This window comes from Canis lupus, chromosome 11 (assembly GCF_048164855.1).
Source record: "Canis lupus baileyi chromosome 11, mCanLup2.hap1, whole genome shotgun sequence".
Classification (NCBI taxonomy): Eukaryota; Metazoa; Chordata; class Mammalia; order Carnivora; family Canidae; genus Canis; species Canis lupus.
The window spans coordinates 30,268,954-30,292,969 of record NC_132848.1 but is presented as its reverse complement, the minus strand read 5'-3'; the positions used below and the strand labels follow the sequence as shown (position 1 = coordinate 30,292,969).

The 24,016-nt window shown below is 56.2% G+C and overlaps 1 protein-coding gene across 2 annotated transcripts in view; it reads left to right on the top strand.

Moving 5' to 3' along the window:
- Nucleotides 1–23,413, top strand: part of NCF4 (neutrophil cytosolic factor 4) — a 74,564-nt gene extending 51,151 nt beyond the window's left edge. The window contains exons 1-10 of one of the 2 annotated variants that reach the window (XM_072844094.1): nucleotides 5,382–5,571; nucleotides 11,046–11,130; nucleotides 11,560–11,713; nucleotides 13,821–13,891; nucleotides 16,779–16,906; nucleotides 18,030–18,087; nucleotides 18,971–19,069; nucleotides 21,456–21,586; nucleotides 21,803–21,868; nucleotides 23,032–23,413. In XM_072844094.1, the coding sequence (XP_072700195.1) occupies nucleotides 5,540–5,571; nucleotides 11,046–11,130; nucleotides 11,560–11,713; nucleotides 13,821–13,891; nucleotides 16,779–16,906; nucleotides 18,030–18,087; nucleotides 18,971–19,069; nucleotides 21,456–21,586; nucleotides 21,803–21,868; nucleotides 23,032–23,227 (1,020 nt within the window). In that variant the 5' untranslated portion in view covers nucleotides 5,382–5,539 and the 3' untranslated portion in view covers nucleotides 23,228–23,413. Of the gene's footprint in view, nucleotides 1–5,381; nucleotides 5,572–11,045; nucleotides 11,131–11,559; nucleotides 11,714–13,820; nucleotides 13,892–16,778; nucleotides 16,907–18,029; nucleotides 18,088–18,970; nucleotides 19,070–21,455; nucleotides 21,587–21,802; nucleotides 21,869–23,031 lie in introns of those variants that run through there. The other variant, XM_072844095.1, reaches the window with a different exon arrangement.
- The last annotated feature ends 603 nt before the right edge of the window (nucleotides 23,414–24,016 follow it).

The window sequence follows — 24,016 nt, the reverse complement described above, 5'->3', positions numbered from 1 at the left end:
CCGGGCTGTTGAGTCGCGGCGCCCCCTGCTGGTCCGCTTCCGTCAACATTTTGATTAAGTGCAGAGCCCTTGGCAGCAAGTCGGGTGCGGGGCGCCTGGGTTAGAATCACGTGGGGGAAGAATCAGAATTCAAAGCGATGAGTTTTAGGACGCCGAGGAGCAAGGTGTGCTTGGGGACATAGACCAGGAGGGCTCCAACCTATACCAAGAAAATTAATCTCGGTAATAACATTAACGTTTGCAGTTTACTGACCCCCCTCTGGGCGCGGGGGCCTCGACTGAGCACTTGGCATTCATCGTCTTATTGAAGACACCCCAGAAAGGAGGGACCAAGGGACAGATACTTGAGCCGGGCACATGCTGGGGCTCTGGCATGTTCTAGGTGATCCATACATTTTGAATCAATGAGTCATGCGGTAGTCCGAGGACGCAGATATTAACCATCTCCGCTTAGAACAGTGAACAAGAACCATGAACTTCGGGTCAGCGGGGCACCGAGCTCGGTACCCAGCTGGGCTGCAAGCGGGGCGCCAAAGGGGAGGCAGAGGCGGCTGCCTTCAGGGAGCTTGCTGTCCCTTTGGCTTCATCGCATCCTCTGTCCTCCAAATACCGCTCCCCGGGGCCTGCCAGGGGAGGCTATTTGTGGCTCAGGGAGGAGGTCCAGTGAAGCTCCCCTCATAAATTACAAGGAGAGACACATGTAGGTCAAGATTGGGGAATTCAGTGCGGGAGGGATCCCCAGGAATCCTGCTCAGCCTGATGTGGGATTTTCCCCTCTTCCCTGGGAGAGCCACTGACTCAGGCAGCAGGGGTCTGCGGGACTCCCAGAAGGAGCTCCAGGGGCCCCCCCGTGGTCCTGCCTCCTTCCCAGCCCCCAGGTCCCTCTGCCCCATTGCCCGGCCTGAGCTCTCCAGCCTGCCCCTCCGCAGCCGTGTTCCTCGTCTCTACACTGAGGTCCGTGCTTTAGCCTGTGTAGGCGCCCCCACCCGAGTCAGGCAGGGTTGAAGAGTGCTGTGCATGCTGTGAGCTTCCGTGCCAGCCCTGAATCCCGTCCAGTCCTTCGGGACTCCCTCAGGTGCGGCCTGAGCCTACGGGACCCTTCCCTGGGGGTGTGGCTGTGCATGGACATTGGCCATCTCTCTCTCTCTGTCTGTCTCTCTCTCTCTCTCTCTCTTGTAATGCTGTGATGCCCCTTCTCGGAGCAGCCCCTGCCGTCCGTCCATCATGACTTCTCAAACCTGCTTTCTTTTGGCATTGCATCCTCCCTGTCACTGTCGGACGGTCACTTAACTGCCCTTTGTTGCTTCCAACAGTGCCTAGCAATGTTCCTCCTGATTCGAATCCCCAAGTTGTCAGGTTTGGGTGTGCTCTCAAAGGAACCTGGGGAAGGCAAGGCCAGAGGTGCTTTCTTCTAGGAATAAACTATCTGAGCTCCGTGAGCTACCGATCCCATGATCCCAAGGCTCAAGGTTCAATGACTCCTGTGTGTTTACTCACAGGCTGTGTGGCCAGTGGAGGTGATCGGAAGTCAGTTCTTGATACGAGCCAGGTCACTTCAGGCATTTCTTTGTACCTCCCCAGAAAGGCTGATGGATACTGGCTTAAAGGAATGTGTGAAGAGTTTGGCTCCTCTTCCTGGCTAGCCTCTGCCTCGTTCTCCACCCCTGCAGCAGAGGCAGGACGAGCCTACTGCTGACAGAGTGTCTGGCCTCAAATTACACTGGATCAGAGCTCGGGCATAAAATTAGCAGCAGTGTTCTGTGTATGAGGAGCCAGAGAAATACCCATATTCAGCAGAACTATGGGCAGAGAGGGAAGAGCTGGCCCCACAGGCCCTGGGGCCCTTCCCTGGACAATCTTCCGGGGCCCTGCACCCCCCTTCCCCCATTGCAGAGGTGGCTGCCCTGTGGCTGAGTCAGGCCCATGGGAGGGGAGGCTTCTCCAAGGGGGGAGGGAGTGGGGGATGGGAAGGCAAAACCTTGAGAAATCTGGGAAGGTGAACTTGACGGCTTGTCTTCCCTGAAACGCACATACACACACTGAAAACTATGAACAAGAATAAGACATTCCCATGGGCCTAGGCACTCTTCACACATTTTGTTTTTCATGAATTCCCAATACCGGCCCCTTCTGTAAGCCTGTTTTACAGATGGGTAGAGAAAAGATTGAAAAGGGCATATTAGGGGCGCCTGGGTGGCTCAGCTGGGTAAGCATCTGCCTTCAGCTCAGGTCTTGAACCCGGGGAGTCCTGGGACTGAGCCCCACACATCGGGCTTCCTGCTCAGTGGGGGAGTCTGCGTCTCCCTCGCTTTCTGCCCCTCCCCCCCGCCCATGCTTTCTCTTGCACGCGCATGCACGCATGCGTGTTCTCTCTCTCTTTCAAATGAATAAATAAAATCTTTTCTAAAAAGGGCATAGTGATTGCCCAAGTTCGTATGTCATAATGCATTCATGTTCATGCTCATTAGGTGTCCCCCTAGATCCCAGGTGTAAACCTGGCCTCTCACATACTCCCAGTCTCACTACGGTGTGCTACGCCGTGTGCTCTTGTGTGGATGCGGCCTAAACACACTCACACTTCCCTACCCAGAGCTGTATGTGTTCATACACACGTTTATGTGCAACTATATATGTTTCCAACCACACGCATATGATGATACACACGATTGCATGCCAGTGCTGTGCACGCTGTCTGGCTAAAATTGTCACTTCCTGTCTTTCCTGACCAACTCTACAGCAGCACTGCCCTCAGCCACAGCTGGGTGTTCGCAGCTCTGGGTGCTCACAGACACCTGCTACGTCTGCCGCTTCACCCTGTCCTGTTACTCGGCATTTTACTTGCTTGATCCTGTAGACCGGGAGCCCTGAGATGCCAGTGACAGGGTTGGAGTCATTGTTCATCGTATTATTTCTAGTTCTCCAGTTGTGAATTCTCCAGTATGTGGAGTCTGTACTGTCTTTCATACTGTAGGTGTTCTTTACAGAATTTGTCATTTTGATTTGTGAGTTCACAGGGCAGTTTTGTTGTTGCTCCTACAGGCTCATGGATGCCAAACTGTCTCGATGTAATGCCTCAGTTTAGGATTGGCACACCGTGTGGGTAGCTTGGATCTGGGCCTCACACTAGTGCATGCTGCAGGCTTGAGGCTCTGATCTGGTGCATGTACCCCTCGTTCTACCCACGGCCTGGGAGAGTATCTCCATTCCTGCAGTGACCCCAGGCTGATAGCTGAGAAATGCTGTTCTTCTAATCAGTTCTGACACCTGGCTTCACCCTGGGAATTCAAATCTGATTTCTGGGCAAGACGTGCAGCCCAGACCTAGTCCCAGATTAGCATTAAAGTCTCAGCCCCAGTAGCCCATACCCACCCTTAGTTTTCCTGTGGAGTGTGAGGCACTAGTCCCTCCCTCTGGTCTAGGTTCTCCTTCTCTTAGAACCTGAACATTATATTTTCTTGCTTGTGAGCTAGGCTCTATATGTTTAAGACACTAAAAAAAAAAAAAAAAAAAAAAAAGTCTTAGCCAGGCTTTTTTCATATGTCTGGTGAACGATGGGAAAGTTCAGCTTGCGTTCACTCTGCCATCTTCTCCCTGTCTTCCAAATGCCTTGCTCAGTAGAGTCATTTTTCTTCTTTCTCATGCTCCCCTCTGTCTTGTTCCAACTGTCTCTGCTTCCCAAGGAGCCATAAAGGATCTTGGTTTCAGAAGACCCCTTGGCTGGATGAAGAGAGGGAGATCCTCACAGAGTCAGGAGTGTGGAGCTGGGTCCAGAGCATATTCCCTCCTGCGGACTCTGGCTCTACCCTGAGCTCTGTTTGAGGCAGAAGTTCCCTTGGGGTGGCTGAGTGTAGCAGGGGTGAGGTTCAAAGGAAGGATTTGAGGCTGCCAAATGCCCCCACCCCTCATTCTTACAGCCAGATAGTCCTCGGGATCCTGAGAATGGCTCCTGTCCCCAGTCCCTTCATCTGGGAGGAAACATAGGGATTGTTGTAGGAAATCCTGGCTACAGTCTCCATGCAGCTGGCTCTGTCCCCCCAGACCCCTGTCCCAGTCCTAAGGGCACTGCCATGGCATGGGTTTGGGACAGATGGAGTCAGAAAGACATGGCTGCCTTCCCATCTATACCCTCTCTCTGCTGTCCTCCTGCTTTGCATCTGCAATGCATGAGTGAGTTTTGAGCGTGAATGAGAGTGTGAGAGTATCTATGTGATAGGTTGGGGGTTACTGAGTATGGCTGTGGACTTCTCAGAGAGCTCCTTTCAGAATCCAGTCAGCATATCTGTTAGAGGAGCCACAGGATTGCCAACCAGAAGCACCCCCTGAATACCAGTTGAGCACTTGTGATGTGTCAGGCACGGTGCTAGCCAGGAATACAGTCGTTAAATATAAAAGAACACAGCAAACATGAAATTGCAAGAGTTTCCAATGCTCTGAAGTGAAAGCCCAGGGATGTGGAGGAGGACATGATAGAGAGGGACTTTATTTAGGTGAGGGGCCAGGGAAATCCTCGCTAATGGGGTGACTTCCAAGCCAAGTTCTAAAGGAGGCAGAGAAGAACGTTCCAGCGGGGGAAGAGCATGCATAAAGGCCAGAGGGACAGGCACCTTGGAACACTCCAGATGCTCCAGTGTGGGAGCGTGGGAAGGGGAGGGGACCGGGCAAGCTGGTGAGGCCCTCAGAGCTTTGGAGGCAGGACCAGGGGTTTGGACTTTTTCCTTAAGGGCCAGGCGAAGCAGTTGAAGAGTTTAAGCAGGAAAATATGTGCTCAGGTTTGCCACGTAAAGCTCACTGTGGTTGGCAGATTTAGGGAGGACTGGCTGGCTGCGCCAGGCCTGGGATCTAGGGATGAGGAAAGCATAGGCGAGAGCTCCCGGGGAAGGGTAAGACAGAAGCATAAACTGACACTCACACCCTACACGACGGAGGTAACCGAGTGCTGACTCTGTTGGGGAAACCAGGGAGGCTTCCTGGGGGAGGTGGCATTTGCCCCGGGGCCTGTGGGATGGCAGGCAAGGTGGAAGCCAGCACTCCAGGCCTAGGGAACAGTTTGGGCAAAGCCTTGGCAGTGAGGGTGAGAGGGTGGGGCCTGATGGGCTAGAGGATCAGAAGTGACTCTCCAAGTTCTGGAGGCCCCTTGGTGGCTGAGCCAGCTCCTGGGGACGCTGTCTCTGCTGGAATGGAGCTCTCTGCTGCCCAGTGGTGTCCTGGCACCAAGAAATCCCATCAAGGAAGTCCTCAAAGCCCCTGGGTCAGTGGATTCCTGCAAACCCAGAGTCCAAGGGTGGGCACTTCCCCAACTGCAGTGCAGCTGGGAGGTGGGGAAGAGGAAGTGTGGGCCTTGGGCTAGACCTAGAGAGCCCAGAGGAGGAGCCTCTTCTAATTGAGCCAGGCAGGGGTGGGGCCTCCCCAGGGGCGGCTCCTGGGGACTCCTGGGACCACAGCAGATGCGCAGGGTGGCCAGAGGTGAGCGAGAGTCAACTCGGCTTGGGCCTGGCTGGGTGAGACTCTTGCCACCCACTCCCCGGGAGCACTGGCGGCCATGGCCCTGGCCCAGCAGCTGCGGGCTGAGAGGTGAGTGCAGGGGCAGTGCCCTCCTTGGGCCTCTTCCCTGTTCCCGGCAGGCCGGCAGGCCGTGGGGGACAGAGGCCCACCCTCCTACAGACCCTTACTGAGGTCAAAAGCCAAGAGGCTGGAGCTGAGTCAGAACCCGAATGCTCAGAAATGCAGATTCTTAGAAGTGTTTGAAGGAAGCTTCCAGTTGTGGCTCACTTCCCTCAGGCACAGATGAAGACACTGAGGCTCAGAGAGGGGAAGTGACTTTCCCAGGGCCTCACAGGAGAGGGTGTAGAGTCTGGACAGGTGTCCCGGGTCCCAGGCTGGGCTCGCTGCCTCACACTGTGGTCAGCGATGGCTTTCTATCTTCTGTTCAAACAGAATCACAGAACCTGGCTTCTTCCTCTTTATCCAGGGCCTGGTTCACATGTCAAAAGCCTTCCCTTACAAGCCCCTGCATTGCTCTCTGACCGCTCGCCCTGTTTCCTTTTTCTGCAGAGTCCTTATACCACTTGCATAATATTCTGTACTCGCTCCTTTGTTTTCTGTATCACTGGTTCCCCCATTAGCAGGCCCCATGGTGGTGCGTGATCACCGCTGTATCCCCAGCATGTAGAACACCACCAGTCCAGGCCCAAGGCTCTAGAAGTGCTGACAAATGAGTGAATCAGTGAATGGATGGATCCTTGAGCTGGAGAATGTCTTCAGATCCCTCTAGTCCAACCCTGTGCGGATGAGGCCAAGGAGGGCCAAGGAGGATAAAGCGTCTCCTCTGGGGCCCATGCAGCACAGCCTCACCAGGGCCTCCCCTCGTCTCCCAGCGAGGCTGCACCCTGAGCTGTGGGGGACCTGAGGACACCGGGCTTGGCTCTGCCCTGCCCTGGAACAGCAGGTGACCTCAGCAAAAGGGCGTGCTCATTGTGTGGAGGTGACTCCGAGCATCGCCGGAGATGGGCCAGGCTGGCTTAGGTCAAAGTGGGCAGCCGAGGGTCCTCGGTGGAGTCTGGGGCTGCAGGTGGAATTTCCAAAGGTCGAAGGTCAGAGGAAAGCTTGTCAGCGTGTGTGCGTCAAGGGAGAAGCCACAGGAGAGATGCTCAGAGGGTGGATGGAGAAGGGCCTTGGTGAGCCGAGGGCAGGGCCAGGGCTTGGGCTGTCCCACCAGCTTCCAGCCCCTCTTCCCCTCGGGTTCTCCATGAGCCTTGGCCCAACACCGGTACACATGGGAAGTGGCCGCTGTGTGAAGCTCGTGGCACTTCCTGTTTCTCAGAGACATGTGTCAGAATGCGTGAACCCGCCAGAGCCCGTCCCCCGCCCTCAGACGGTGCGCTCCTTCCCTCGCACTCCTTGCTTCTTTGCAGCCACCCTTGCCCCTCAGAGGAGGAAGAAGAGGCGCCCTCCTGCCTCCCTTCATGGGGCCGTAGAGCCAGGTCCTGGGGTCACTGGCTTCCCTGCCCCTCAGGTGCCCTGGATGTGCTCTGCTTGAGGCCGGAGCAGAGGATGGAAAGGGAGGGCGAGGGCACAGCAGGCCTTTCTAAGACCCGAGATGTCCAAAGTTGGAAAGGACTGCTTTGGGGTAGTGAGTTTGGTTCCAACAAACATGTATTGAATGCCTGGTGTGTGCAGGAGTTACAAAAACTGACCTAGCTGCGCCCTGAGGATCTTTCCAGGCCTCAGCTTCTCCCATCCAGGCTCCAAAGCAGACTTTGCATGAATAACACGCATCTGAGTCCGAGTCCGTATGAGCCCAGGGCATCCCGGCCCCAGAAGGCCCGGAGCGGGCTTCAGCTCTGAGGGGGCCCTGGCTGACATCGCCAGGGGAGTGGCTCCTCTAAGGGGGCTTCCTGTGGGTTTGCTGCACCCCTGCCTCGGCCCTGGTGCAGCAGCTTTCTGGCTCAGCCCCCGTCTGGCAGCCAGGCCATTCCCACGCTCGCTCACTGCCAGAGGACTTGCTGCGACACAGGGAGTGGCCCTGCACTGAGCACCTGCTATGTATCTGCTGCTGTTCTGGGCACCAGGGGTGCCCCCTGGTGCCCCCTGCTCTCATGCGGCCTCTCGGGCCGGGCTTGTTACCAATGAGAGAGAACTCCAGGGATGTAAACACTCCTACGGTCCCCTGTCTCTTTACAGAGGGAAGGGGGAGCCAGGGCACAGATGGGGGTGGGGGTCTAACCCAGGTCCCCACTGGCAATGGCAAAGCAGGGATTTGGGATTTCATCTTCCACTCATGCCCTCCGACCCCCTCCCCTACACATAAGCCTGCCCCTGCCATCCCAGGGTAACCCTCCCTTGCCCCCCGACCCGAGGCAAGATGCAAGGCCTTCGTGACGGGCCCTGCCTGTGTCTCTCGTAACTTTCTGCCTCTCTCTGTGCGCCAGCTGCGCTCAGACTGCCCTGGCCCCGAGGTTCCTTGAACTTGCCCCCTCTTGCAGGGCTAGAGCCTTTGCACTCAGTTTCCCGTGCCCCTGTCGTCCTCTAGCCAGTTCTTCTCTGCTCCTCCCGCTCATGCGGCCCCACTTCCTCCGGGAAGCCCTCCCTGACCACCCGCCTTCTGAGCGAGCCGTGCCCTCCGACATACACAGCACCCTGCTTTTCTCTCTGGTGGACGGAAGCCCCATCTTTGAAGTGCCTGCTTGCCAAGCTCTCTCTTGCCCTCTGTACTCCTCGTTCTCAGGGTGGGGGGATATAGAAACGGCCGGGCTCTGGGATAGCTTTTCCTCCACAGCCTCCCTGACCTTTGAAATGATGTGAAGCTCCTTCGCTCAGCCCAGCCGTGAGACCCAGGAGGGCAGAGCCGCCACCTACTGTGCTTAGAACAGTGTGTGAGCTACCCTAGGTGCTAACAAGGGTTGCTGCTGCTATTATTATTATTATTATTATTATTATTATTATTACTATTACTCCAGATTCCCTGGGGCTGCGGGAGGTGTTGGGATTTATTTACGTGCATTCAGTGAGTTGTTGGGGCAACAGACTAAGAGCTGTGTGGCCGTGTTTGGCAGTAAAATTCTGCTTAGGCTCGAATCCCAGCTTCTCGATGTACTTGGGCAGGTTCTGTAACCGCTCTGTGCCTCGGTTTCCCTGTCTGTAAAAAAGGTGCCAGAAGAGCATCTGCTGCCCAGCGCACACTCAGGAAACCGTGAAGGGGGGTTCTTACCCAATTTGGCCAATTCCCTGCCCGGGGCTGTTACTATGCCTGGTTCCTTCCTGGCTGCTCCCCGCTCATCCTATTGCAGATGAAATACCCACGAGGTGCAGAGCCTCCGGGGAGAGAGGGGAGGAGGAAGCTTCTCCCAAGGGTGTTGCCACGGGGGCATGTGGGGAAAGCGAGTGGGGAGGCTGCCAGCGGCCACCAAGCTGCTCGGGAAGCTATGGGGATTTCCTCTGCCGGCCACTGCCACCCTGAGTCACTCCTGCCAGTGGCAGCCGCCAGCGGCCTGAGGTTAGCCCGAGGTCACACGCAGCCCAGGCCTGGGGGACTGCTTGTGCGGCTCCAGGCAGCACCCCCCCGCCCCCCAGCTGCCTGGGGCTCCGCACCCCTGGCTGCTCTTTCTCTGTCTCCTTGGCTGTGTTTTCTCGTCGTCCTCCACCTGTCCCTCTCAGCCCCCTCTGCTCGCAAATTGCTCTTTGGGTCAGGGGGCGGGGGGCCGAGGTCTTTACCACAAGTCACAGGCACATGGTTACCTCTAGCGGGGATCCACCCCCAGCCCCTCACCCCGCTGCCCCGGACTGAGCTCTAGAGCCACACGAGATCTGGCCAGACCTCGACCCCAGCTCCCAAGGGCCTTACATTAGGGTGCTCTGTCCATCAGCTCTACTTCCTGCCCACCCATCCTGGTCAGAATGTGGGTGACATGTAGGTGTCACTCTTGACACTACCCTTCCTTTCACCTCCATATCCAAACAGTCCCCAAACCCTGCTGGCCGTCATTCAGGGATGACTCACAAACCAGTAGCATGCCTCTTGGAAATGTATAAGGCTGCAAGGCACAGAGGAACCCACAGAGTTTAAACAAGTGGGCTCATTTTTTTTTTCCATATAACAAGAAGTCCAGACGTAGGCCAGCGAACCCAGGACCAGAATCCCAGAGATTCCTTTGGTCTTCCTCATGTCTTTTGCCTCATGGGTGCAATATGGCTGCTGTGGGTCCGGATGGCACACCTGCTTTCAAGGTAGGCAGAAGGGGGAAGGAGAGGAAACCCTGCTGGCCTGTCTGGCCCTCTGGATCAGGAAAATAAACGCTCCTGGAGAGGGCCCTGCACCAGAATTCCTCTTAGGTCTCATCGGCCTGGACTGGGCACATGGCTGGTCCTATAGCTGCAGGGGAGGCTGGGAAATAGAACCGAGATGATTAGGTTTGGTTCAGACCCATCACGGCCTATCACCTTGAGGCCAGGCACATTGCCACCTGGAGAACATGGAGCTTGATTAGCAGGAAGAAGCAGGGGACACCACAGTGAAACAGTGTCCACCAAGGGTTGTGTCCCCACGTCTGTTGTCTCCTGTCCCTGCTGCCTGGCTCGCCGCCCCCCACCCCCCCATCTTTCGGCTATACCCCTCTGGGGCCTCGCAATGCTTCTCTGCCCCTTTGGTCTCTGTGTTCCCTTCCACACAGCTGCCTGGGCTGGCCTCCTAAAGCTGCGATCCTATTGTTGTTTTGTTCTTCTTCTTTTTTTTTTTTTTAAACATTTTATTTACTTATTTGAGAGACAAAGAGAGAGTAGGAGCAGGCAGGGGCAGAGGTAGAGGGAGAAGCAGGCTCCATGCAGAGCAGGGAGCCCGATGTGGGACTGGATCCCAGGACCCCGGGATCATGACCTGAGCCATGAGCAGATGCTTAACCGACTGAGCTCCCCCAGGCACCCCGGGATCGCACTATTTTTACTCTCTTCTGAAGCCTAGGCTCCCGGCTGCCCACGGGAGTTACTTAGCTCAGCACTGGAGACCCTCCTCAGCCTGCCCCCAGCCTTTCAGTCTCTGATCCCCACTAACTCCAGTCACACTAGACCCGAGCCCACTCCTCACACCCTGAAACCCCAGCACATGCTGTTCCCACTGCCTGGAAGGCCTCCCTCCCGCCCCCTCGGGCCTGCTTGGTGGATTCCCCTTCGACCTTGTAGACTCGGTTCAAACGCCGCCTCCTCTGCAAGGACGTCCCCGGCCTGGGCACAATGAACCATTCTCTCTGTGGGGCACCTGCTAACTTTGTGACCCAGGGCCCTGGCCAGGGTGTGACACAGAGGACGTTCCCTGACGCGCTGCTCCCGGATGACAACGCAGCCACCAAGCCATTTTCTGGACTGTAACACGGCTGCTGCCATACGGCCCCATCTCCAGGGCCTTCACTCTCAGGGTCTGGCCCGTGTCCTGGCCTGGCACCTAAGGGGTGTTGACCAAGGAATGCCGGCCGCACCCTTGGTGCACGCCTGCACCCTTTTGCCCAGCGCGCCCGTCAGGTGGTAACCGGGCTTTCTTTCCCTCCCGCCTCCCTCAGCGACTTTGAACAGCTTCCCGACAACATCGCCATCTCGGCCAACATCGCCGACATCGAGGAGAAGAGGGGCTTCACCAGCTATTTTGTAAGACACACCCCTGACCTTGGCTTCTGACCTCTGAACCTCCAGCTCTCTTACCCCCTTACCGTCCATCCCAGTGGTTCTCAAATGGGGCGATTTCAGCCTCCAGGGGTTATTTGGGAGTAAACATCTTGGGACACATTTGATGATTCCAGCTTAGTGGGAGTGCAGCAGGCTTGGGGGGCGGGGGTGCAGCTGGCCGGGGGGGCAGGGGTGCAGCTGGCCTTGGGGGACAGGGCTGAAGCTGGCCTCGGTGGACCGAGCCCAGGGGAGCTGCTGGGCACGGCCCAGGTCAGCCCCCACCCCAGGGCAGTGCCTGGCCCCCAGGGGAGAACCGAGGCGGAGAACGGCTGCTCTAATCCTAGGACCTTTGACCCCCCGCACCCTCATCGGTCCCTGGCCTCCCTATACCCTGGCCTGTGTCCTCCTTAGGTTTTCGTCATCGAGGTGAAGACCAAAGGGGGATCCAAGTACCTCATCTACCGCCGCTACCGCCAGTTCCACGCCTTGCAGAGCAAGCTGGAGGAGCGGTTTGGGCCGGAGAACAAGAGCAACCCCTTCACCTGCAGCCTGCCCACGCTCCCAGGTGGGGAGTCCACGGCCCGGGGAGCTGGGCGCCCTGCCCCTCGACAGAGCTGCGTGCCCCCACACCCCAGGCCTCTCCCTTTGGCTCTCCTGCCCTGGTGGTCACTCCATGTCTGCCTCCATGCCAACCAGTTAGTCTGTGGCCCCTTCTGGCTGTCACAGGCTGCCTCCTCTAGCCTTGCAGCCCTTGACCTCCTGGTCACGGGGGACCAGTGATGGTGACGGCCACTCGTTTTGGCCGTCCATCCCTCGTTCACCACGCCGACTGGTCTCCAGCACCCCCTCCGGCCCTGTCTAGAGCCGACCCAGCTTGGGCAGTTCCCCATGCCCCTCCCTTCCCTGGTCTGCTGTGACACCGTGGGCACTGGACAGTCCCCTCACCCCTTGCCTCCTGGCCTCTCTCCCAGCTCAGCCCAAACATGCACCTCGGGTCGGCCCAGGTCTGTAGCTCCTCACCACCTGCACTCATGAGCCCTGCAGGAGCGTGGGGTGCCGGGTACACGGGGTAGTCTCGGGGTGCCCCCACACCCTGCAGGCCGCATACAGGTACCCTTGCCACACACAGCAGAGACACCTCCTGTCCTTTCCTTCTGTAAGCTCCACACCCTACCTCTGGCTTGCTCTCTCTCTGTTCCCACTGAGGCCTGCAAGCAGCCCCACGGAGGCGCTGAAGCTGTCCCCCAGGAGCTCCTGGCTTCTCTTGTCCTCCTCCCGAGCCACTTGCGCTTGCACCTGCCCCTTCCCTGTTTGCGGGCTGCAGGGGACAGGGGACCTTCCTGCTCTTAGTCTCCCATTGGGCCTTTGCCTCCCTCCCCCTGGCTTTCTCCTGATGGCCTCTCCTCCGCCTCCTTGTACACTTGCCTTCTCCTTATTTATTGACTCTGCCAGGCTCTCCCACCGCCTCAGTCCTCCTGTCTTTGAACAAGCATGTGCCACAAGGAGGTGTTCCTGCTGCAGCCCCCTTGGGCCCCAAAGGCCCTCAAAATCTCACTCACTGTTCCCCTTCCCCCTCCATCCCCTGCTCACCCGCCAGCTTGGTTTCAGCTCCCACTGCCCCCCACTGCGCTCCCCCTGGGGAGGTGACCCCTGACCTGTTGTTAACTTGGACTTCTGTGGGCACAGCCCGGCCTCACCTTCACTGTCCTGCTTCTTCCTCTGGGAAGCTCTCTGGGACCTCCTCCGGGTTCTCTTCCTCCCTCTCGGCCCTCTCTGTGCTCCTTGGAAGGTTCTTGGGCCTCCTCAACAGTGCCATCCTCCGCTTTCTCCTCCCTCCCAATACCCTCCCCACTACCAGATAATCTGACCTCTGATCTTAACGGCTCTCTTGTGGCTGTTGGTCCCAAATGCCTCCCTCCCCTAGACCTCAGACACTGCCCTCCTACCCCTGCCGGGCACCAGCCCCTGCCCATCTCACAGACAACAGGAGCCAGGCATTTGTCTTCTGGTGGGGGTGCTTTGGATGGACGGTTCTACCAAGGCCCCCACCTAAGGCTCCTGGGGACGACATTTGTCGTGGGTCAGCCATCATCTGTTTCCTTTTGTCCCCCCACCCCCACCCCCGAACACACTGCCTTGCTTTTGAGCAATGATGCATCCATCTACTCAACAAATATTGATGGATTGGGGCATTTTTCTAGGGCCTTGGTTCCTAACCTCGGGGGGCATATTAGAAGTACCTTGAGGTTGAAAGAATTCTGATGCCCGAGTCCCACCCCCAGAGATTCTGATTTAATTATTCTGGGTCCTATACAATGAGATTTTTAAATGCTGCCCAGGTGACTTACATGTGCAGCTGGGGATGAGGACCCCCATCCTAGGTGTGGGATATAGCTGTGAGCAAGGCAAAGCTCCTTTTCTCTTGGAGCCAAGAATCCTGAGTGTGTGTGTGTGTGTGTGTAGAGATATGGGCAATAAATAAATATGACAAGAAAAATATCCCCTGGTGACAGGACAATTGAGAGAATGCAAGTTGAAAGGTGGGGTGGCCGGAGTGGCCCCTCAGCCCTGCGGAGCCAGCAGGGAAGATTCCTGGCCCAGGTGGGTGGCTTGGAGCCCAGAGACCATGGTCTTGGGCCAGGCTCCCAGGGCAGCTCTTTGCATTTCTGCAGCCAAAGTCTATGTGGGTGTGAAACAGGAGATCGCGGAGATGCGGATACCTGCCCTCAATGCCTACATGAAGGTAACAGTGGGGCCGTGTCACCCTGGCGCCTGGGAGGACCCCTGGGAGGGCCCCTGGCAGGGTCTGGAGGGGGAAGCAGCCCATGTGCCATCCATGAGCCTGGCCTGGGGGCCCGTTCTCCTGCTCTGATGGCTCCCATCTTCAATCCTTAAAGAGATTGAGGAGGGAAACAGGATGTCGGGGCTGTTGGGGGTGGTGTGGAAGCAGTGGAGAAGGCTCAAGGAACCACACTCTGAATCGACAAGTCTGCTGTCTGTGCCGGGTGTTCTGATGCTGAGGTAAACAGGATCTGATATCTGCCCTGCGGGGACTCTGACAAGTGGGTCACAAAATCACAAAGCTGTGACCTATGTAACAGGGGCATGACGGGCCAGGGCCCCAGCTCTCTCACGCAGGGCCTTTATACCAACTGGAGAAAGGCCCTCCCTTGCCAATGCATGGGATGATTTGGTTGCATTCGTGGGCCTTGCCCGGGTGCCCTTGGGTATTTCCCGACCTGTAAACTGTCTGCATCCCCAGGAGATGGGAGCACAAAGAAAGAGGCACCCTGAAGGCAGAGACCAGGCTGGTCAGGAAAAGCCTTCTACCAATCAGGACCATATAAGAAAGGGCCAGTGGTCCTCATGAGGTGGTGACCACCCTGTCACCAAAGGCATCCAAGCCATGGCTTGGTGGCAACCTTAAGAAACTGGAGAAGGAAGCTCTCCCCATAGCACAGAGGCACCCTAACAGCCAGTGAGGGCTCCCCCTCCTCTTCTACTCTCCTGGCTGAAGGGCACAGAGCTAGGAGTCTTCAGTCTTTGCTCTGACATTGACTATTTGGGTGACTTGAGGCAAGTTGCTCATGCTCTCTCGGCCTTGGTTTCCTAACCTATGAAATGGGGCAGTGTGCTCTGCTCTCTGGTCTCATGGGAGGGGAGTGATGTTGGGAGCTTCCAGAACGTGAGAGATGCTAACCCCTGGTGGAATGAGCAGCAGGAGGGGAGTGGTCGGTTCAGGAATCCTGCTCTGAGCCCACAGGAGGGACAGTGGGAAGCCCCTAGGCTGCGGAGGGGTTGGGGGGGGTGCACTGTGATGGCTGCTCCAGGGCGGCTGGAGGCTCCTGTCCCCTCCTGCAGGGCCAGGGGAGGGGGGAGCTCCACAGAGAGGGATGAGGCTGTAGAGCTTGAGCACTTCGTCCCACCCGGGGCTCAGCCACCAGCAGCCTGGAGGATCCCACCTCTGCCTCTCTGTCTGATTCGGTTCCTCAAAGCCCAGGACTCAATCACTGCAGGCCTCTGTGCTCTGGCTAACCCCAGCCCATGCTTGAAACATTCGGGGACGGGGAACTCACCACCACTCTTCCCTGTCCGCACCCTGTTGCATGGCGATTAGAAAGACCCGATTCCCTGTAGCTTCCACTCACTGGTCTCACCACTGTCCTCAGGAGAATATGGGTCATGTGATGAAGACGCCTGCAGCTGCCTGGAATGGTGTGGGGTGCTTGGACCGGCAGCCAGGAGCCTCTTGCTATACGTTTGTCGGATAAACAAATAGGCTTATTTATTTCCGTCAATACCTTGTGAGTTAGATACTGTTATCGTTCTTCACAAGGGGACGTGGAGGTACGGAGAGGTGGGGCCGCCCACTCCATGTCACAGAGCGGCTAGACAGGAGGGCGGAGACTTGAACTCGTGGCTCTGTGACTCCAGGGCCAGATTTCACCCCCACGCTACGTTGTAATGAAAGTGACAGCGACGGCGGATGATCCCAACTCCGCAGGGGCCCCGCTAGATGCCCGGAGTGTTCTAAATGCTGTGCACGTATCGCTCCTTTAAGCCTCACGCCATTCCGCAAGGCAGACACTATTGTCATCCCCCCCTTAATTACGCTTGCCCAAGGCCACCCACTGGCTCAGGGTCCGTCCCCTGAAGCCCATCTATGGGCCGTCTCCCCACCCTCCCCATATATCAGCCCTGTCCTTTCCAGGCTCTGTATTCCCAGTTCCTCCGAGTTGGACCTCTGGGCCCCTCCCCGTCCTGCCGCCTCCGTGGGATTCTCCAAGGGGAGGGGGGTCTGGGTGCCTCTGGAGCCATAGCACCCAAAGGCAACACGGCACCCCTGGGGACCTTTGTGCTGTGCAGCTGGGGGGGATGACCCTGCGGGGGCCCGGCTACTCTGCATCCTCACGGTCTGCGGATCTTTGCCCTGTGGTGGGAGTAACCAGCATCACACTGAGTGAGGGTCCCTACTCCACTGCTTCTTAGCTCTGCCAAGCAGGTCAGGTACTTTGCCCTTTTGAGCCTCAGTTTCCCCAACTGTGACATGAGATAAGGTATCAATCAGAAAGCATTTTTTAGGCTGTAATGCCACCAACTGTTGTTGATTTGAGTTATTTGAAGTATCCTTCCTCCTACTATTGTCTCATTGTTCACTGGGGGATGGGCCCTGGTGACAGATGGCTCTAGGTGGCCCAGCTCTGTTACCTGCTGGGCCAGGTGGCCTCGGGCAGGTCCCCTAACCTCTCTCACACCAACTTTGAGGTTATTGTGAGACGGAGTGAGGTCACATGGGGTGGTACTCAGTGCGGTGCCTGCATAGTCACCACCACGTCACTTTACCTGCCGTCACCATCAGTGTTACGTCTGGAGGCCTTTAGGTCTTTTCCAAACGAAGTGTTCTCAAGCCGGTTGGTCCCCTCCTGACCTCGCACCCGGGGGAAAGCTCATGAGATGTTGCCTCTCTTGTGTGAAGAGAAATACTGTCTTGCGTCTGTGATCAGGCAGAGAGCTTTATTACGAGAGAGAGAGGGAGGGACCAGCATGGGACATGGGAATGGAGCAGATGGGTCAGGATGTCCAGACCTTTCTGTTGACCACCCCGCTCCTGCCTCCTCTCCCAAATGCAGAGCCTCCTCAGCCTGCCCATCTGGGTGCTGATGGACGAGGACGTCCGGATCTTCTTCTACCAGTCACCCTATGACTCAGAGCAGGTGCCCCAGGCGCTGCGCCGGCTCCGGCCGCGCACCCGGAAGGTGTAAGTGACCAGCCCCTGTGCTTCCGTGGGCCACATGCCAGGTGTCCCTAACCAGGTGCTCTGTCCCAGATGTCCTCCGCCCCTGCAAAGACGCTTCTTTTCCTAGAGATCACTTCGATCCCTGAACACCCCAGGAGGTTCTGCTTGTTAGATGAGCTTGGAAAACCAAGCACAGGGCCTGGAGGGATAGAAGGTGGGTGCCTTCTGATGTGTGTGACGATGAGGATGGAGGACAGGGGCTGGGCCACTGATGGGGATATTTGGTGGCACAGCACCCACTGGGGGTACCTCAGGCCTTGGGGTGCCTGGAGAGAGCTGAGGGGGAGGAAAGGAGGAGCTGCTCTCTCCGCAGATGCTCCCAGAGTATCTCCTGGGATGCCCTGTGCCCAGCCTCAGTTGCAGTTCCATGGGGCTGGCTGTGACTCCTGGTGTGTCACACTGGCCTCCGAAGATGCTGCTGCTTCCTCTCAGATTCTAAAGAGCCCACTACTCCCACCCAGCTCCTTCCTAAGGGTCTTTCCAATCACAGAAAACCCAAACCACTGAAATAGGGCTAGGCTTCCCAAGGCCGGGCTACTGCTGCTAAGAGTTCCAGGGACAGTGCTCCTGAGCCCCGGCCTCCCTCCCAGATCCTCCCTCCTTCCTGAGGCTAGTACCTTAGTGTGTCCTCTCCATGCCTGGCCATGTCCCCGGGACATACAGGTAGGCAGGGTCTCAATTCCAGCTGAGCCAAGAGGCAGCCCTGTGCCTGGAGCCCTGATGCAGAGTGCTTCTCCAGCCCATTTTCTTGGTGGAAAGACTAGAGGTTGGGTGTGAGGAGTAGAAGGAAGAGCAGATGTGAAAGGGTTGATAAGCTAGGGTGCTAAGCAGATGTGTATATTCCTCCCCCCTCCTCGCTAAGTGGAGGAGGGATACGGTCCCTCCTGGTCCACAGAGGGGGATATAGTCCCTCTCCCAGGGGCAATGGGAACAGGGAGTAAGTATGATGGCCCAGACGAGCAATCATAGCTGCATTTTTAACATCCTCTCCTGCCCCTGAAGAGGGGCTTCTCTGGGCACAGAAGCAGGGAGCCTGGCTCTGAGGGGCCGGGAGGACTGATAGGCCTCCCTTCTCTCTCCACAGCAAGAACGAGTCCCCCCAAGATGCCATCTTTGACCGCATGGCAGCTCCACGAGCAGAGGTACCCCCGGCGAGCCAGGCCTCCCACCCCACCTCTGGGCTCCACCCTGCACCACTGTGCTCTCCTGCCAGGCGCCCTCTGTGTGCCTAAGATTGGGACTGGGTGCTGCAGGGAGGAGGGGCCTCAGCCTCAGTCTCAAGGGGTCCCAGCTGACAGGAGGCAATGTGGGGCTGTACAGGAGGCTGTACTCAGAGGCAGGGGGAACACAGCTATCCACCATCCGTTCAGCAAGCCTTCCTGGCCTCCTCCAGGCCAGCCCCACTGAGGGGACTGAAGCATCAGACATGACTCGAACCAGGTCCTGTCCTTAAGGAGCTCCCAGCTCCCTGGAGACACCCATGCAGAGACAGTGTGGTCAGCGCCCTGGGCTTATGGGAGCACTGGAGCCTGCGCCAAGGCTTGGGGTACTGAGGAAGGGGATCGGCCCAGGGAGTTTGCATCCTTGCCTCTCTGTGTTCATCCCACCAGGTCTGAAAGGAGCACCATTCTGGAGTCAGAGAGACCTGGGTTCTTTTCTTTTTTTTTTTTTTTTTAAGATTTATTTAATTTATGATAGACATAGAGAGAGAGAGAGGCAGAGACACAGGCAGAGGGAGAAGCAGGCTCCATGCTGGGAGCCCGACGTGGGACTCGATCCCGGGACTCCAGGATCGCGCCCTGGGCCAAAGGCAGACGCTAAACTGCTGAGCCACCCAGGGATCCCCGAGACCTGGGTTCTAATCCAGGCTTCCCCACTAACAAATGGCGTGGCCTCAGACAAGTCGGTCATGTTTCCTGGGCCAGTGTCCTCAGCTGTTAACTGGGACGCTGAAGTATGCAAAGCACTTTAGTAGGAATTCAGTGGATGCTTCCTCCCTCCTGCCCTACTCCACTCTTCTCCCAGGCCTTGTTTGACTTCACTGGCAACAGCAAACTGGAGCTGAATTTCAAAGCTGGAGATGTGATCATCCTTCTCAGTCGGATCAATAAAGACTGGCTGGAGGTGAGGACGGGGGTAAGGTTAGAGGTGATGTTGGAGGTGATGTTGGAGGTAAGGATGAGGATGAGGTTGGGGTGAGGTCGGGGGTGAGGTTGAAGGTGATGTTGGAGGTGAAGATGCAGATGAGTATGCAGGTGAGGTTGGAGATGAGGTTGGGTGACGATGGGGTAAGGTTGGTGAGGATGGGAGTAAGGTTGGAGGTGAGGTTGGGGGTGAAGTTGGAGGTGAGGTTAGGGGTGATGATGGGGGTGAGGTTGGAGGTGAGGATGGGGATGAGGTTGGTGTGTGAATGGGGGTGAAGTTGGAGGTGAAGGTGCAGGTGAGGATGCAGGTGAGGTTGGAGGTAAGTTGGAGGTGAGGTTGTTTTGCGTCTGGTTGTGGCAGGAGACCAGAGGGGGGCAGGGGTGGGGACTGGCTCAGGGAAGAGATGCCATCTGCAGACGGTCCTGGGAATCAGAGCTGCTGGGTGGGGGCAGCCGAGGAATACAGCCATGGGGAGGCAGTTGTGTGAATGGGGCAGAAGATTCTGGAGACCACACTTCCCTTTGGTTCTGACCCCAACAAACAGTTGCTTTAGGCAAGTCGGTTAATCTACTGAATTTAATATCTTGGTCTATCTCGGGGTTTCTTAGCCACGGCACTGTTGACATTTGGGGCCAGATGATTCTTGGTGTGGGGCCATCCTGTGCATTGTAGGGGGGTTAGCCACAACCTCGGGCTCTGCTCACTAGATGCCAGTAGCACCCCTGCAGTTGATAATCAAACATCTGCAGACATTTGGCTGGCGGGGGAGGGGGGCGCAAAATCACCCGCAGCCAAGACGCACTGGTGTGTCACCTGGGATGATGTCCCTTAACTTGAAGGCAGTGAGACAAGATAGTGATGCCGACCTTGAGCTCTGGAGTCGGCCTGTCTGGTGTCATTTCCTACTTGTTTTCAACTAGCTTTGCGTCTCTGGGAACTTTGCTCAACCCTGTGGTTTCCTTTTCCGTAAACGGAGATAGCTGGCAGTTTCTTCATAGCCATCCTGGGAGGGCTGACCCAGGCGCAGCTATGCGGGGCTTGGCCCATAGAGGGCTTAGATGCATCCATCTGCTGGGAAGGTCAGATAAGAGGCCTGTCTTGATCCTTGCTTTGTCTCCATGCACACCTGGTTTGTGGCCCCTACAGGGACTCATACTAACTCAGTGAGTGGAGATGGGAGGTCCTGGCTCTGGTTCCAGCGGTTTGGATCGGGTCCTGCTGTTCCTACACAAAATTCCATTTTTGTTGAGGCTTCTGAGGCAAGAGGTGTCTGAAGGAGATGGGGGACAGCCCCAGGGGGACTCGAGGGGAGAGGAGGGTCCCTGGTGGCCAGGGGCTCGAGAGCCGCAGGACCATCTGTCTCACTGACTTGTCCTGGGACACTAAGGCTCTTTTTTTTTTTTTTTTAGATTTTATTTATTTATTCATGACAAACACAGAGAAAGAGGCAGAGACACAGGCAGAGGGAGAACAGGCTCCCCGCATGGAGCCCGATGTGGGACTCGATCCCAGGACTCGGGATCACGATCTGAGCTGAAGGCAGACCCTCAACCACTGAGCCACCCAGAGGTCCCGGGACACTAAGGCTCTTACAGCTGTCGGGTATTGCTGGGAAATGCTCCAGAAATAGGAAATGCTTGCTACCTTCCTATTTTCTGAAAAGCTCTCTGTGTGAGAAGGTTGGCCAACTTCTGGCCTCAGCTTTAGGGGAAGATGAGGGGATTACTTTGGACCTCAGTTTACGGGTCTGCAAAATGGGATGTGGATAATATGTCTTCTCTAGGGTTGTTAGGATTAAGAGGACATGTGGGCAAAGCACAGGCAGTGGCTGGGCTTGGCCTGGGCTGGAGAGAGATTTCTGGCCATTGGGGCTAGAGCAGGTGCTCTGTGGTGTCCGTAGAATGAATGAATGAATGAATGAATGAATGAATGAATGAGTGAAGGGAGCCACCATGTCATCTCTGTCCCCCATATGTGTTCCTCCTTAATGCCTCCGGCCATTGGCTCAGCATGAAGTTCACCTGCTTCCCTGCGTCACCCATTATAACACAGCTGCAAGCGGAAGGGCAAGGACTGCCATCCATTCTGAGTCCCAGAGCCTGTCCTGTGCCCGGGACTCATGAAGTCTGTGAATGAATGACTGAATTAGATGAAATGAGCTTTCCAGATAAAGAGATCTTGACGTATTCTAGAATGGAAATATAAGTCTTCTTGGGGTGAACAGGATGGCGACCTTGGTCACTTTTTCTCCTACCTCTGCATACGACCTTGTCTGCATCATCATAAGGGGGCCTGGGTGAGGGGAGTGGTTCAGCCCTGCTGCCTCTCCTCCCACCGAGAGGGCAGCTCCTTCTTTCTTCCTCAGGGCACTGTCCGGGGAGCCACGGGCATCTTCCCACAGTCGTTCGTGAAGATCCTCAAGGACTTCCCGGAGGAGGAAGACCCCACCAACTGGCTGCGCTGCTACTACTACGAAGACACCATCAGCACCACCAAGTTTGTGCCCCCACCCCCATCCCACCCCCTACATCCCACTCTGGGCTCTGAGACCCAAAGTAGGTCTCCCCTCACTCGACTAAAAGCCTGCAGTGGCTCACACTGCCCTATAGATAAGCCTTACCTCGGTGACAAGGTCCATTGTGATCCTGCCCTTATTGTTCCCGGGTCCCCTTCCAGCCTGATGCCCCCTCACCACTGCCCGTTGTCCCCTAGGGACATCGCGGTGGAGGAAGAGCTCAGCAGCACCCCTCTGTTCAAGGACCTGATGCAGCTCATGAGGTGAGAGGTGGGAGATGGCAGGGGGTGGAGGTGGTGGGCCAGCCCCCTGGGGGAGCAAACAGAGGAAGGAACACAGTGCATGGAGGTGCGAGGTGTTTTGCCTCTGCTTTACCCCCAGCCTGGCCCCGCGGGGCAGACACCAGCTCCCCATGACGGAGATGAGTGGGGGTCTGCAGAGCGACATACAGGGGCTTGGATGAGGTCACACAGCTTGCGAGTGTGGATTTGCAGCCAGAGCTAGGGTCTTCCTAGCTAAAAACCTTGGACTTGGGTCCTGTGCCATCAGAGAACCACCACCTCCCAAGATCCAGCTTATTCACACAGAATGGAATTGTTCTATTCCTGACTATGAAAGTAATTCCTTTTCATCATTAAAAAAATGTCAGAAATCACAGAAAGGTATAAAGAAGTGAAATGTATATACATAATATTTCTCCTCTCATTACTAGATGCACATCTAGATTTCTTGAGTGCACACCTCCACCCCCACCCCATAATTATGACGACAGCTCGCTGCATGGTATCATGCCGGGGATGCACCATAGTCGATGTAGTCACCTCTTCTTGGCCATTTAGATTATCCTCCACTTTCTTACTACCAGGAATAATGCTGTGCTTCTCATATTTGGTGACTTGCCCAATTTTCCCTCAGGATGAGTTTCTAGAAGTGGAATTTTGAAATCAAGGTGTTTGCAAGTCTGTTAGGCTTCCCACCCCATTTGTCAAGTTACCTATAGAACGGTTGTATCAGTTTTTACTGTCACCAGTCACGTGCACCCCGCATCAGATGGTCCCAATCCTTATAGAGTTCTCCCCCAGCCTTCACACAGATAATAGCTCTCGGGGGCTCTATCCTCTGTGGCTTGTGCCTGGCCAAACCCACTCCTCTTCCCCACGATGGTTCTTAACTCTGCACATTTATACACAGAGCACTTCAGGCTGTGCCACTAATTTGTTGTGGAAGCCTCTTCTCCCCTGTCTCAGTTTCTCCATCTCTACAGTGGGAGGTTGGACCACACAGATGATAAGGTCTGTGTCAAGCTCTGATCTCTTCTGATTCTTAGCTCCTGGCTCTCAAAGCCCTCAGCCCCCTTTCCCTGTATCCCTTAGGCTTAGGCCCGAGGCCCCTGGACCTTCTATTAACCCTGATCTTTCCCGCCCAGGCGGGAGTTCCAGAGGGAAGACATCGCCCTGAATTACCGGGATGCTCAGGGGGATCTGGTGCGGCTGCTGTCAGACGAGGACGTGGCGCTCATGGTGAAGCAGGCCCAAGGTCTCCCCTCCCAGAAGCACCTCTTCCCTTGGAAGCTGCACATCACCCAGAAGGATGACTACAGAGTCTACAACACTGTCCCCTGAGCCTATGGTGTCCCTGGAGCAGGGAGGGCCACTTGGTAAGAAGCCCTCAGAGGAGATTAGGACCAGGAAAGCCTGGGAACATGGAACAGACTTCCTGGTTCGAATCTACGGACCCACTTGGCTTGGCTTGCATTCTGTCTGTCTGTACACTCGGTCTCAGATTAAAATAAACCCTTTCATCTCAAAGGTCCAGACTCTGAAAGACCGTATCTTTTGAGGAAAGAAAGGAAACGGAGTAAAATTCCCATCAATGAGCGTCAATTAGGGGTCATTTATATATAGAAGGGGCCTGGCATAGGGCCTCATTCCAGCTTGCCCTGTCCACCAAAATAAAGGCATTGGCAGGGCCATGGTCCCAATGAAATCAGTTGAGGCATCCTCTTCCATAAGCAATAAAACCCACAACAACCCACTGGAAAACATCCACTCAATGAAAATTCAACAGGCCTTGAAAGCTCCATTGTGGCAAAGCCAATCGTTTGGCTTTTAACATGTTGCCCCACCAGACTGGTTGAGGAGCCCTACTGATGTGAAACAGCTAAGCCCTAGATAGGACACACTCTTCAAAGAATCACAGCCTTATAAGAAGTACTGGGACTTTTCAGTGATCCTGCCTTTCCCCTTTCTTCCCACGTCGCCCTGATTACAACTGGGGCCAGAACCTACAGCTTGGCCAGGGGAGCTTTGTTCTGAAATGCAGAGGCAGCACTGCTGTCAAAATGCCGAGGCTCAGGGAGGCCAGGATATAGGGAGGCTGGACCGGGGGCCTCTTGTGATGGGTCCAGGCCC